Source organism: Bombus pyrosoma, linkage group LG11 (assembly GCF_014825855.1).
Source record: "Bombus pyrosoma isolate SC7728 linkage group LG11, ASM1482585v1, whole genome shotgun sequence".
Taxonomy (NCBI): domain Eukaryota; kingdom Metazoa; phylum Arthropoda; class Insecta; order Hymenoptera; family Apidae; genus Bombus; species Bombus pyrosoma.
The window spans coordinates 15,983,376-15,997,670 of NC_057780.1; the positions used below are offsets into that span (position 1 = coordinate 15,983,376).

The 14,295-nt window shown below is 42.4% G+C and overlaps 3 protein-coding genes across 13 annotated transcripts in view; 1 reads left to right on the forward strand and 2 right to left on the reverse strand.

Moving 5' to 3' along the window:
- Window positions 1-1,140: 1,140 nt before the first annotated feature.
- LOC122573140 (hornerin-like) lies at window positions 1,141-7,338 on the forward strand. 5 transcript variants are annotated; one of them, XM_043739146.1, is made up of 8 exons: window positions 1,143-1,451; window positions 1,609-1,650; window positions 1,728-2,516; window positions 2,777-3,607; window positions 3,680-5,395; window positions 5,465-6,022; window positions 6,716-6,847; window positions 6,929-7,338. In XM_043739146.1, exons 1-8 carry the CDS (start codon window positions 1,379-1,381, stop codon window positions 6,964-6,966), a joined length of 4,179 nt encoding a protein of 1,392 aa, XP_043595081.1. In that variant the 5' UTR covers window positions 1,143-1,378; the 3' UTR covers window positions 6,967-7,338. The 5 variants fall into 5 exon arrangements, with proteins under 5 accessions (XP_043595079.1, XP_043595081.1, XP_043595080.1 ...); XM_043739145.1 differs by having other exon boundaries at window positions 2,777-3,319; window positions 3,392-5,395; XM_043739147.1 differs by having other exon boundaries at window positions 1,145-1,451; window positions 2,777-5,395; window positions 5,465-5,755; window positions 5,840-6,022.
- A 787-nt stretch (window positions 7,339-8,125) lies between these two features.
- LOC122573146 (glycine-rich cell wall structural protein-like) lies at window positions 8,126-10,852 on the reverse strand. 3 transcript variants are annotated; one of them, XM_043739167.1, is made up of 5 exons: window positions 10,696-10,852; window positions 9,976-10,458; window positions 9,622-9,945; window positions 8,694-9,534; window positions 8,126-8,534 (listed from the first exon to the last, which is right to left on the reverse strand). In XM_043739167.1, the coding sequence occupies exons 1-5, from the start codon at window positions 10,757-10,759 to the stop codon at window positions 8,390-8,392; spliced, it is 1,857 nt and encodes a 618-aa protein (XP_043595102.1). In that variant the 5' UTR covers window positions 10,760-10,852; the 3' UTR covers window positions 8,126-8,389. The 3 variants fall into 3 exon arrangements, with proteins under 3 accessions (XP_043595102.1, XP_043595103.1, XP_043595100.1); XM_043739168.1 differs by having other exon boundaries at window positions 8,694-9,041; window positions 9,162-9,534; window positions 9,622-10,458; XM_043739165.1 differs by having other exon boundaries at window positions 9,622-10,458.
- A 1,611-nt stretch (window positions 10,853-12,463) lies between these two features.
- The window catches only part of LOC122573138 (FERM, ARHGEF and pleckstrin domain-containing protein 1-like), a 28,710-nt gene continuing 26,878 nt past the window's right edge, over window positions 12,464-14,295 (reverse strand). For all 5 annotated transcript variants that reach the window (XM_043739135.1, XM_043739136.1, XM_043739137.1 and 2 more), the window contains exons 20-21: window positions 13,972-14,231; window positions 12,464-13,893 (exon numbers count right to left, since the gene is read on the reverse strand). In XM_043739135.1, coding sequence (XP_043595070.1) covers window positions 13,818-13,893; window positions 13,972-14,231 — 336 coding nt within the window. In that variant the 3' untranslated portion in view covers window positions 12,464-13,817. The remainder of the gene's footprint in view (window positions 13,894-13,971; window positions 14,232-14,295) is intronic.

The following is a 14,295-nucleotide window of genomic DNA, read 5'->3' on the forward strand; positions in this document are numbered from 1 at the left end:
TAATAAGACATAGTAATATCAAAAGAACATATACATAATATATCCGAATTAACGAAACTAAATGGAAACAAAAAAACTCACCCACTTAAAGTATATTGTATGTAGAATGAAATTAAAACTCCAGTACAAAGGATTTTTGCCACCCGTTACCTTGCGACACCAAATTACCCACCATACTGTGTATGCACTGTGACGCAGATGCGGCGTCATAAGCGCCATTGTAATCGATACTACACTCGCATATCGACTATTCTTTCGCTTGAGAACCGCGAAATTCAAATAAGCTTTAATACGAATCGTATAGTAACAAATATTTGCATGACTAGAATCACGTAAAAAATATTTGATACATTATACAGATCGTCCAATACAATTTTTAAATAGCATTAAATAGTATTTAAATATTACAATTTACATGGATAATGCATCTAAAATAAATCATACGATTCTGAATCATCCTGAATCATACGAATTATACGATTATCCGAATTGAAAAATATTAAAAAGCTGAATGTCAGTGGTTTTCCCATATTCTGATATAATCTCCTATCCGGGATATCGACATTTGATGAAACAAAGCACGTGTTCTATAAATAATTCTGCAATCATGCGGTAACAATTATACATACATAACGATTCTCCTTTCCACGATTCGCAGAAAGTGCATAGAATCATATGTATTATTGTCTTTCGGAAAGCAGTATAATTTTCTATAGACATAGAAAATTCGGCACGCCTCTAATATAAGTGGAAATAATGCGAACTTAGAAGTAGAACATATTTCCTGAGCGAGCGTCGAAGTCGCCACGACTGCGATGCAACTCTCTGTATGTTTGGATTTTTTCTTTTTCGCTCATAACTAACTTATCCACAACAAAATAAGCGAACAAGAATTGTTAAATGGTTGAACGGCGACGTAGGAGACGAAAATAAAATCACTGGAGAGGAATAAATGTTGCAACAAGTAATGCCAAGCAGTGTCATAAATTCAAAAAAGCAAGGATGGGTTACACTCCAATTTGCATGATACTCCTTCCTTTTCAAAAGAAACGTGTGGAGAATCGTGTATCTCGTGGAAACTCCTAAAGCCGGATGACGTAGTCGCGACGAAGCCGGCTGGCTGAAACTAGTCGATCGGCGTACCTATTGTTAGTGTCGTGCGAACACCGTCTGGTAGAAAGAGTCAAACAAGTATTACTCATTGCCACCGACATTCGGATGCATATCTTCACGGTCGGGGGTGATACTTGAACGCGATGCATCCTTTCACTGCCGGGGGTATCCTTATATATAGAAGTATTCGATCGAGACTCGCCTCGCAATGACTTGAAGCTCGTGTCGAACAATCAAGGACTCGACCGTGCCAAGTAATCTTAGGATGATCGGGATAAATCAAACAATCCGGTTCTCGATGTTCGCCCTTCTAATCGCCATGGTCATTGTTGGTTCAGGTAAACGACATTCTTCATCTTTTTTCTCCCGTTTCCACATTGCCTTTTTTTTTCTACAACGATCCATCACTATTATATAATACTTTGGCCACGGAAAGAAGATATCTATGATAAAACACTCACACAACGATATTAAACTCTGATCTGTTACTTTTAGGAGCGCACGAAGGAAGTGGCGGAAGCAGTAGTCTAGCGTACAGTATGTATCGTATTTTAAAATGTAGAGGATAAATCGATAAGATCTTTATTAACTGTTTTCATTATTTCCGAGAATAGGCAGCGCTTCGGCGTCCGCAAACGCATACGCGGGTGCAGATGCAAGCGCATTCTCGTTGAGTAACGCATTTACTGGAATCGGAAGCCTACCTGCGGTTGATGGGAGTCATGACGGGCACAAAGGTATTCGCAGTTACGACAACACTGGCTACAATGGCAATAATCAGCCAAACAGTGGAGTCAAAGGAAATCAGCGTGGTGGTTGTCCTAAGTGCAAGTGGGAAGATGACGATTACTGGGAAAAAGACGAGGATGAAACTGAACCAGAAGAAGAAGACGAAGACGATTGCGACGACGGGGACGATGGACAGTATAGAAAACACGATCATTATCACGGACAGAAAAATAAAGGAGGATCGCCTCCGGGCGTACAGAAATTAGGAGTGCTTAATTCCAACGGTCAAGGACCACACACGGGAGTCAGCGCCACATCAAATGCTGCGAGCAGTGGAAGTGGCGTTCCATTTGGAACAACGCCAGTTAAAGGAGGACGCCCTGAAACTGGGAGCTCGAGCTCAGGTTCACCATGGAACAAAGCGTTCCCTGTAACCGGTCAGCAACCTGGATCGGGATGGAACACAGGCTCTGCAACTACGCCGAAACCCGCCTGGAACCAAGGGTTCGGTGGTTCACCTGGAACAGCTTCGCATCCTTCTAACAGTTGGAATTCTGGAAGTTTACCGAATGCGGATGTATCGAGTCCTACCAGCGATGGAAGCTGGAATAGTGGTCCAAAAACAGGTTCTGCATGCTCCGGCAATTATCAACACGGCACCGGCTGTGCTCAAGGTTAGCCAGAATTTTTACAACTTATTTAACGATGCTGATTCAATAAGTTAAGCAAACACCAGTTTTACGGTATACATAAATTCATCTCCTTGACCGTGAAATTCTGAATAATTTTCGAGAATAAATAATATAAATATGATATAATATAAATAGATAACATTCTCAAATACATTATTCAAATTTTTTGCAAGTATTCAAATCTACAATCGAAAACTTTTAATAAAATGCATAAAGATTACATTAGTCGACCTCTAATTTAGGTTCAAGCGGTGTTGGTCCTGTAAAACAATCTCCAGTGCCATTCTCTGGCAGCAATCCTGCAAATGTTCAGAAGCAAAGTCCTGTTCATTCCACGGGTCCAACAGCAGTATATAATCCTCAGGGATCTCCAGCCGGATGTTCCAGCAGTCCTTATGATGCCAGTTGTGCCGATAAATCTGTTGATCAAACGAAACCACATGACAGTCCCTTTGCATCATCCTATGGGCCAAATCCGACACAAGGCCAGTATCCTGTAAGTGGATCGCCTCAAAGCAGTCCTGCCGGTTCTCCGCGTGGTTCTCCAGCTGGACAAGGGCGATATCCGGGAAGTGGATCGCCCCAAAGCAATCTGCCCGGTTCTACATACGGTTCGCCGGTGGGACAAGGCCAATATCCTACAAGCGGATCGCCTCAAAGCAGTCCTTCCGGTCCTCCATACGGCTCTCCGGCGGGACAAGGCCAATATCCTGCAAGCGGGACGCCTCAAAGCAGTCCTTCCAGTCCTTCGCTCGGTTCTCCTGCGGGACAAGGGCAATATCCTGGTAGTGGATTGCCGAAAAGTAGTCCTTCCGGTTCTCCATACGGTTCTCCCGCGGGACAAGGGCAATATCCTGGTAGTGGATTACCGAAAAGTAGTCCTTCCGGTTCTCCATACGGTTCTCCCGTAGGACAAGGCCAATATCCTACAAGCGGATCGCCTCAAAGTAGTCCTTCGGGTTCTCCGCACGGTTCTCCCGCGGGACAAGGGCAATATCCTGCAAGTGGGACGCCTCAAAGCAGTCCTTCCAGTCCTTCGCTCGGTTCTCCTACGGGACAAGGGCAATATCCTGGTAGTGGATTGCCGAAAAGTAGTCCTTCCGGTTCTCCATACGGTTCTCCCGCGGGACAAGGGCAATATCCTGGTAGTGGATTGCCGAAAAGTAGTCCTTCCGGTTCTCCATACGGTTCTCCCGTAGGACAAGGCCAATATCCGGGAAGTGGATCGCCTCAAAGCAGTCCTTCAAGTTCTCCGCACGGTTCTCCCGCGGGACAAGGACAATATCCTGGTAGTGGGTTGCCGAAAAGTAACACTGGGCAGGGTTCCGATACGGGACCATATGGAGGATCTCCATGGAACTCTGGAAATACAGCCAGACCGGGAAGCTTAGGAAATTCAGTACATTCGACAGGCCCTCAAAATTCTAATGCAAACGCTGTAGCTTCAAGCATAGCGTACGCGGGAACTGGTGCGCCGACCGCTGGAAACGGTTTTGATTCTAGTCATCCTGCAAGCGGTCCATCGACTTCCAATCCCGTTTATTCACACGGCATTCCTTCTTATGGGTCTCCATCTGCGAATACACAGACGCCTGGGTCTACAGTTTCTCCAAACGGAAACGTTCCTTACGGAACTCAAAAACCTAATTACACTGGTGTTAAAGGAGGTTCTTCGGGTACAGCACCTAAACACGGTACTCCCAAAGACGGAGATAGTAAGATATTTTATGTGAACGTAAATCCTGTACCAGGAAGCCCTGCAGGGGTTAAACCTCATGCATCTACGGGTGCACCTTACAGTGATACCGGAAAAACACCACCTTCTTACCAACCTGCTCCTTATAGGGGTACCGGAAGGACAAAGCCCTCTTATCAGCCTACTCCTCATGATAATATCGGAACGGCAAAGCCTTCTTACCAACCTGCTCCTTATGGGGGTACCGGAACGGCAAAACCTTCTTACCAACCTGCTCCTTATGGGGGCACCGGAACGACAAAGCCCTCTTATCAGCCTGCTCCTTATGGGGGTACCGGAACGACAAAGCCCTCTTATCAGCCTGCTCCTCATGATAATACCGGAACGGCAAAGCCTTCTTACCAACCTGCTCCTTATGGGGGTACCGGAACGGCAAAGCCTTCTTACCAACCTGCTCCTTATGGGGGTACCGGAACGACAAAGCCCTCTTATCAGCCTGCTCCTCATGATAATATCGGAACGGCAAAGCCTTCTTACCAACCTGCTCCTTATGGGGGTGCCGGAACGACAAAGCCTTCTTACCAACCTGCTCCTTATGGGGGTACCGGAACGACAAAGCCCTCTTATCAGCCTGCTCCTCATGATAATACCGGAACGGCAAAGCCTTCTTACCAACCTGCTCCCTATGGGGGTACCGGAACGGCAAAGCCTTCTTACCAACCTGCTCCTTATGGTGGCCCCAGCACAACAAAGCCTTCGCATGAACTTAATTCTTATCCATCGGGAGAAACAGATAAGGGTTGCACAAATGAATCTCAAGGTTGTGGAATTGGGAGCGGATGCAGCAGTGGAATAAGTCTGAATGGATCTCCAGATTACAAGCCTTGTAGTCCAAACGATCTTTCAGTAGGTGTTAATAAGGCTTCTAAACCATTAGGAGGTTTTGAGGCAAACCCAAATGATTTTTCGCAAAGTCCTCAACAAATCACACCTGGAACTGGTCCGCAAGGTTGTACATCTGGAACCAGCAACGGGTGTACCTCTGGACCAAGCAATCCTTCATACGTTTACAAGACTGAAACAAAGAATAGAATTCCTGGAGAAGGAGTAGGGTCGTATCCGTCGAACCCTTTCTTAACTGGAAAGATTCCTAGTTCTGGTGCTGGTAATTAATAGGAAAAATTATATGTATCTCATTTCATTTGTGCTCGATACTAAAGAACATCTAACTTAGGTGGTCCTCAGCTAACAGCTACTAGTAAGCCAGTCGGTTATGGAAATCCCTTCCTGCAAGGAACTGGTGCAGTCGCGGGAGCGGGAGCTTGGAGTCATGCTGGTATAGGAGTAGCAGCTAATCCAGGCAGCGATGGCAAGAACGTTGTTTCGATCGGAGGACAGGCACCTAAGCCTATTGGCAAAGATAATCCTTTCCTTAATGGATTAGGACACGGAAGGGGAGACATCGGAATTGACGCCACGCCTAATTCAATTCCTGGAGGGCCGTTTGCTCCAGACAGTAACATGGGTAATAGCGGACTGAGTCAAACGAACTTTGGCGATAAAACACAAGGACATTCCAATCATTACCCTGGCTCGATTTGGAATTCAGGTTCAACGAACGACGGAAGCTCATCAGCCGTGAGAAATCCATCCACAACAAACCGTGGCTCGGGAAGCGGAGGAGGTGTTGGAGTCGGTCCGGGAGGATTTGGAAATGTTTTCGGTGGTGCACTTTCTGGAGCTTTTAGCAGTGCACAAGCTTCTTCACACGCCAATTCTGGTTCTGGAGTTGGTATGTTTATTTGCTTTCAATAATTTTGCCTTGTACTTTTGTTGATGTTTACTAAATTGGCGAAATATATACTTTCTAGAAAAATATAATATTTCGAGATTCTGTTATATCGTGTCGATTACAATATCGTTATGCAAATTCAAATTTCTCGACATGAAACAGAAAGTAGGCTTCGGATCATGAAAGATTAGACAGAGATCTTCGATGAAGATTAATATAAGTAATATAACTTCCAATGAATATAAACTCCGAGAGATAGGAAAACGTTTCAAAGTCTACTATCGAAACACTTCTATTTGGATTTTCATTTTCTTCATCCAACGTATCAGCTTGATCAATGAGATCTCGCTCCTGATAAAACATAAATCACAGGCATGAATTGTTAATTAATAATAATTATCGGATACATCGAATAATTTCCGTTCTTTTAATGTCTGCGACGTTGTGTAATCCTACTACGTTACAGGGTTGTATGTGTATAGCATGTAAGCTATACATAGAAATTATTCTATGTATATGTTATATATGTATATGATGTATATGTTATTCTATGTATATGATATTGATGATTATCGCTTTTGTTGTGATCTTTAATTTGTTAATATTTACGCCTCTGTTGTTTAAAACTCATTTTAAATTCATAAAACTTTCAGTTAAGGTATGATAAAATGGAAACAATATATTGGTTTTTAGCACCAGATACGGGTTTCGGACATGCAAACAGTGGAAGTTGGGCTTCCAGTGGAGCGTCGGCAGGAAGTCAAGCTGGAAGCAGTGCCTTGTCCTCCAGCGGTGCTTCCGCTTATGCGAGTAGCAGTGCTAGCAGTAAGTTTTGTAAATCCAGTTCGTATATGTTTGCATAAATAGCCAATGAATCGGTCTTTAAAAAATAAAACGCTGCTTCAGGCTGGGCAGGTGCACATCCCACTTTCGTGAAAGGCTAAGCAATGGAAACGAACGATATTTCCAGGAGAAGATAAATTTCTATCATCCGCAAATTACGTAAACTACTGTTTCACTCTGCTTCGTTTATATTTTTATTCGTAATTCGTTTTATCTATTCATCTTTTATAATGCAAACAAATCGATGTACGAACAAAATTACTGTTCTTTTTACACATGCAATTCTCTACACGCGCCTTGATAATTAGCCGGTAATTAATGTCGATTCTTCGAAGAGATTGTATTCTTATTATGCGGCGATTGTTCTCGATTGGTGTTTAATAGATAATGACGTAACTAACGAATCAAATATGTTGTTAAATATATTTAATACATGTGGTAATGTATCAATAAAAAAAATTATTTTTCATGAACCATTTTTTAAAATTATCCTTCAAATTATGGTCAAATAACAAGATCGCTCGAGGACGTTGTTAGTTGTTCTTAAATACACCGAAATGTGTCATTGATCACCAATGTTCGAATTCAAGATTGTTATAAAAGGCAAACATACAAAAGACAACATTTTCCCTTCATTCTCAACATTCTAGTCGCATGTAGTAAAGAAGCAAAGTATCTGACATAAAGTAGGGATAATAAATCGTTGGTTCTCATACAAATGGGTTGGATAGCAGTATCTTTGACGCGAAGAGTGACAAACGTGGTTTTACAAATGAATTTAAATGTAACATCGTGTATACGGAAATACCACTTATGTCACTGACATATCCCAAAGATAGACGTTCGTAAGTATGTATATACATTACGCGTCTTAACTTATGTATTATTCATATCAGTGGGAGAATCTTGAATCTGCAGTTAAACATATCCTCGTCGTATCCAATAGCTGTGCAAAGATAATTTTATCGAATGAGCCATATAAACATACGATGCATTATTAGTGATAATAACGCGTAATAAACTGCTGTTACCTTGAGATTCACATTAAAGGTCATATGAATTATCTATATGACTACAAAAGTTCTACGATTCAGAACATCGTTTTCAGAAAAATCAATCGGAAATTAATTCATAGTTATCCGATAAAAGATGAAAATTAAATAAACTTCAGTTAAAAAAAAATTTGCTTGGCTTTATCTCCAGAAGCATATGCAATGTTCGGTGTAAAGGACATATCCAGTAATATTTTATAGACGCAAATAAGTAAGAATGAATCGTTTATTCGAACTGCACAGTTTACGTCATATGAATCTGCTATTTTAAAGAGGAGGTATTTTAAAGGTTTAGCGCTACGCGAGACTCGCTCACGCATTTTATTCATCGAATACAATAAAGACAGACTAGGTATAAACAGTAAAAATAGCGATACGCGAATCGAGCCCCGCGCAAGCCTTTGATCACAGATCAAATTCTGGTTCATCTTCCATCCTAAAAGTCGACTTCAACCTCCTGCGGTAAGACCATTTAGACTTTTCCAGCCGATACTTTGTACGATCCCTTTCCAGTAGAATCGATGTTGGCTGCGCTACTGCTGTAGACACCTTTGGCTTTGTCCACGCCTCCGCTCTTATTTACTCCTTCGTTGATATCGCCCATACGGGAAAAAAGACTAATTCGACAACAATCATTGAATTAATTATTTCGTCAATCGTTGAATAATTTCTATATTCAGCGGTGTCAAAAATAAGTAAAAGGGAATAGCTCGTCATTTTATCTTAATTCTTTGAAGAAATTATTTTGCTTCATATATTAATATCAATTAACTTACTCGACTCCATGTCCGCCGGGACCACCGTAACCATCATAACCGCCGTATCCTCCTCCGAGGCCGGCACCAGCGTTTGCGTTCGCAGTAGCGGATGCATGCGCATTTGAATTAGCAAGAGCATGTGCACTAGCGCTGGCACTCGCAGCTGCGTAAGCATTCGCGTTGGCGTTGGCGTTGGCGCTGGCACTGGAACTGGCACCTGACCCTCTGTAACCACCATAACCACCGCTTCCGCCTAGACCACCTGTTCCACCATAGCCACCAGCTCCACCTTTGCCACCTGCGCTACCATATCCTCCAGCTCCACCTCCGGCACCTGCTCCACCGTATCCGCCAGCACCACCACCGGCGCCTGAACCACCATATCCCCCAGCTCCACCACCGGCGCCTGCGCCGCCATATCCTCCAGCTCCACCACCGGCACCTGCGCCGCCGTGTCCACTAGCTCCACCTCCAGCACCAGCTCCGCCAAATCCGCCAGCTCCACCTCCGGCACCTGCTCCACCGTGTCCGCCAGCACCAGCACCACCGCCTAGGCCACCATAACCTCCAGCACCACCACCGGCGCCTGCACCACCACCGGCGCCTGCGCCACCTCCGGCACCTGAACCACCGTAACCTCCAGCTCCAGCACCGGCGCCACCGTGTCCGCCAGCACCAGCACCACCGCCTAGGCCACCATAACCTCCAGCTCCACCACCGGCGCCTGCACCACCATATCCTCCAGCTCCACCACCGCGTCCGCCAGCACCACCACCGGCACCTGAACTACCGTAACCACCACTTCCAGCTCCGCCGCCTGCGCCACCATATCCACCAGTTTTTACTACTCCAGTCGACCCTGATAATTTAAAAATAATGACAATTTGAAGAAAGTACTGTTTATATGAAAGACAATATTTACAACTTGTGTGTAAAATCAACATACCCGCATGACTCCCGGCGCTACTTCCAGCTCCAGAGCCGCCGTATCCTCCGGCGCCACCCCCAGCGCCAGATCCTCCGTATCCTCCAGCACCACCTCCAGCGCCACCTCCAGCACCACTTCCAGCCCCACCACCAGCACCACCCCCAGCACCAGATCCTCCGTATCCTCCAGCACCACCTCCAGCTCCGGAGCCACCGTATCCTCCAGCGCCACCTCCAGCTCCGGAACCACCGTATCCTCCAGCGCCACCTCCAGCTGCGGAGCCACCATATGCTCCGGCACCGCCGCCAGGGCGACCGCCAGCTCCTCCGTGCCCTCCTGCTCCTTGCCCTCCTGCACCGTGCCCTCCTGCACCGTGCCCGCCAGCTCCACCTCCTAGGCCACCTCCTAGGCCGCTTCCTAGGCCACCTCCTAGGCCACTTCCTAGTCCACCTCCTAAGCCAGTTCCTAGGCCACCTCCTAGGCCACCTCCTAGGCCACCTCCTAGGCCACTGCCTAGGCCACCTCCGGCACCACCTCCGGCACCACCTCCGGCACCACCTCCTGCGCCACTTCCGGCACCACCACTAGTGCCGTGGCCACCGCAACCGCCGGTATGGCAGCCAGGTCCTCCCTTAGAACCACCAAAACCACCACCAGAACCGAATCCTCCACCACTACCAAATCCGCCACCACCTCCACCTCCGCCACCACCGCCACCACCGCCGAAACCTCCGCCAAATCCTCCGCCAAATCCACCACCTAATCCACCTACACCAGCGAGAGATTTCAGGAAACTGCTACTAGCGGCTGCATCGTGAAATCCGTGAGGGTTACGTTTCGCTCTGGTCTCTGCAGCTAAACAATATTAAATATTTTATAATTTTAAAATTAGACATTACTTGGCAAAGTTGACATTAAATCCGAGCGGGATATAAGTATTCGCAATTCCTTTTAACCTCTTAAATTTGTAACTTAATTTACAATGTAACGAAGAAACAAATATAGAAAAGAAATATAATCACTTAGTGCAAGTGGAAATCACACCACGTAAAACTTAATCTCAGAGAAGAATAGAATTAGTAGAAAATGTACCTTGTGCGTCAATGCAGAGAAGAGCCAGCAAGGCAAAAAGCCCGATCGTTCGATATCTCCACATGTTGTAGGATCGATTCTTCTATTCCGATCGTTCGCAAGACGCTCATCTTTATATCATTCCTCCCACTCTGATTACCCGCGGTTCTTCCTGTAACAACTGCCGCTTCTTCGAACGCTGCTCCAAGCGTGAAACGGTACAACAGGAGCAAAAAATACAAGTGCCAACCAAGGCTAAGGTAAACCGATGATGAACGTGTAACGCGTCTAATCGTTCTATCTTGCTTTCTTCGAGCCTCTCCTATCTCTGAATGATCGCTGCTCAGATCCGAGATCTTTGTCAGTTTCAAAACATGCGGTTATTATTTTCTTTCTTTGTCGGTCACATACTTCGCGATCGGTTTGTTGTTATTGGTCCATTGAAATTTGTTGTACATCTTAAGATGGCATTGTTATTATCATGCTTTGTTGAAAGGATAAAACAAAAGAATGTATTTTCAAGTATAACTTTACATATCTGTGTTTGTCATATCGGCGTCAAAATCCTTGAAGCTATGTAACTCTTAACGAGATCCTCGTAGTTATTTTCTTGCGTATTCCTCGTCTAAACGCTTTTCGAATAAATTTATCTATATGGCTTTTAATTGACATCTGCAGAGGCATCGAATGTATTGTTGAATTTATTATTTTACACTTTACTTTGTGTTACTATTTTGCAATAGGAACAATGTCCGCAGCGCTGGTTCCGTTGCTTGTCCTAGAAACGGGATATCCTTCGATGGAAACAAAAAAATATAAAAAGATAACGTTCGGTAAAACCAGTTAGCTGCCGGGGGTTACGTCATTGGAAATTTTGCGTGTGTTTTTTCATTCAATGATCGCTTTGTTGTGCAAGCAATGTCGATAATATAGCAAGACATAAAACATTTTTGAACATCGGTGTAGCTAGTCTCGTTGCATCACTGGTATTAAGCTTCATCGAATAAAAAATCATTACTGGTATTGATAAATCAGCAAACAAACGTCATCGAACAACGATCAGGGCTTCGATAGAAGGTTGTACGCGTGAACAGAAACGCTGATAACCTCGGATTTATGTTTGGAACTATGTTTGTTATTAGTTAGACATTGACCTAACCATAATAATATTCTATCGATTATACATACGTAGGAAGCGATGACTACAGTTATACGATTTCTTTTATATTTTTAAAGATACGTTCAGATAGTTCATTTCGCGGAAACACCGCTCTCTTCGTTTCGTGGTTACGATTTTATCGTTTTCTTCTACAAGGATAGTTTACATTCGCAATTCTCACGTTAAAGACTCGTTTGACTGGCTCTCATTATGATATATAATATGAACACGATTGTCCATCATTAATCAATGGTACTCAGATCAACGTGATACCGAGGAAACGATTAAGGATATCGCATACAATTGTTAGAATTTTATTATGGGTATTTCCAGCATCTCGTGATTGAAAACTTTTTCTTTCGAACTTCTATAAATGTCGCGGTACACAATGAATACAAGGAAAACAACACGATTATACTCAGGCTCGATACATTTACCTACTAATTTGAACAAAAGTAATCTAATCTGAGAAAGATCAAGAATATATTGGGTGCATTTCATACTCGCGATGAATATTGAAAGATAAATATGTATTTCTTTCCTTATTTGTATGTATGTGCATAGGTACATAATGAATGTCTTAACGATCAAATTGTACTACATCCATTACCGTAATTGATTAAAAGAATCTTAAAAGTAGCAATGTACGTTTATTGTGGAATATTGATACATCATATTACATAACAACTTATTTCGAATCTATGTTATCAAATGTATCGAAACGAAAACGATACAATTGTTTTGAAATAAACGTACAAGTTTGGCAATTTGAATGACGCTTCTCTGTACGAACATTTCGGAAATTTGCTAAAGATAACCATGTATCTCTTACGAGGTATCCTTTCGGATATATATATCCCATGCGCGCTTGTGAGTACGGTTCTGCGAGTATAAAACTAATTTTTTCTCTTTGATTTCTATGTATATATAATATATGTATATGTGTGTGTGTATATATATATAAATTAAATTCTATATTATAACAAAACAACCATAATAACTAAAAAAAAACAGATAACCATTAAGTTATGGACTTTTATTTTTCGCATAGATGAGTCATTCGCGTGGATATGTGTATTCATATTATTATTGCATAGGTCCTTTTTTTTAATTACATGCGATCGTTACAAATGTGACACGTATGATGCGTGTACTAAATTTCTCGTCAAATTCACATAGCCAGTCTTTGTATAATTGAATCGTGCATTACTTCGAAAGTAGTAATGCCTAGCAAACACAATTATGATATCATAAAATTTTTAATAATAGCGAGAAATAACTTCTTTATATATCTCTTGTTAATATTAATTTAATAACAAAAAAATTATCAGTACGCTAACAAAATTATTGTCTTTTTATATGGATGACTAAAGAAATTCTATTATAAAATTGGTCCAAGGTTTACGCTAATATCTATACATTTTTCACTATCTATATCGAAGTTTCGTCGTTTGAATGATGGACAACAAATTCTTATCAGTAATCCAAATACATTTAGATTCGTATATCAGATTCATATAAATTCCAAACAAATGAGATCCACTTAGATCTAAATAATTATATTTACATTCCAATTATCACCCTTTTCAAGCGTATCTTTAACTACGCATCAGTTAAAGTACAAGGAAACCGATAAGAACGCGACATATCTTAACATCAATGATTCTTGGAATTATCGAATTTGAAGATTAGCAGAATGCTTTGACTTTTTTACGACATTTTTATCATCTTCTTACGTTTTCTTTTGATACTCTTGATTTTGATTTGATTGTCGATTACAACTTCAATCGTATAAATTTGATTTCAGTCCTAGAATAAGGCCGCAACGTTACTGCTAACATAGATCTGTCCTGAAGATGTTGAGATTTCTCGATTTTAATACTATGTCGTAAGATGAAAAACGCTTTGAAATAATGGTGCATATAGCGCTATTCTCTTCAAATGTTTTGTTAACATCATTTCAGCATTCTATAGAATACGTATGTTAATATCCTTCTTTTCCATTAAAACTACTTGACACGTGGCTTTGCTGCGTCGCGCTTCGAATCACTTCTACCCATCTGAAAAATATTCATGTCCCGTCAGACAAATTTCGAAGGATAAATTTCTAATCGCGCTTTATCGCAAATCTTTCTTACCGTCCAAATGTGTAGTCGCTCTCAGCGCGGAAGAAATATACGTGACTTTTAAATTGCAGCTTAAAAACAAAATCTTTATTGATACCATCTTTCTCTGACGGAGTAGTTACAGTGTATCCTAACAATGGTAAGCTAGCCAGTGGAAAGTCATCTCGGTGCGATTTGTAAAAGAATAAACAAAAGTTGGTAAAGACAACCCAAAGTTTTTGCCAACCATTACTATTCTTGAATTTCCGTAACAGAAATCCACTAAGTTGGTTCTGAAATAAATACGTATATGCCTTAGAACTATTATACATCTTTACTTGCTTATAATAGAAATTT

What these genes read in the sequence shown, in the direction of transcription:
- LOC122573140 (XM_043739143.1), top strand. Translation starts at nt 1,379, where the DNA reads ATGATCGGGATAAATCAAACAATCCGGTTCTCGATGTTCGCCCTTCTA. An exon ending in CGGCACCGGCTGTGCTCAAG is followed by an intron (nt 2,517 to 2,776) that starts GTTAGCCAGAAT and finishes CCTCTAATTTAG; the next exon opens with GTTCAAGCGGTGTTGGTCCT. An exon ending in TGCGAGTAGCAGTGCTAGCA is followed by an intron (nt 6,848 to 6,928) that starts GTAAGTTTTGTA and finishes ACGCTGCTTCAG; the next exon opens with GCTGGGCAGGTGCACATCCC.
- LOC122573146 (XM_043739165.1), bottom strand. Translation starts at nt 10,759, where the DNA reads ATGTGGAGATATCGAACGATCGGGCTTTTTGCCTTGCTGGCTCTTCTC. An exon ending in TCTCTGCATTGACGCACAAG is followed by an intron (nt 10,459 to 10,695) that starts GTACATTTTCTA and finishes AATATTGTTTAG; the next exon opens with CTGCAGAGACCAGAGCGAAA. An exon ending in CCCGGCGGACATGGAGTCGA is followed by an intron (nt 8,535 to 8,693) that starts GTAAGTTAATTG and finishes TTGTCGAATTAG; the next exon opens with TCTTTTTTCCCGTATGGGCG.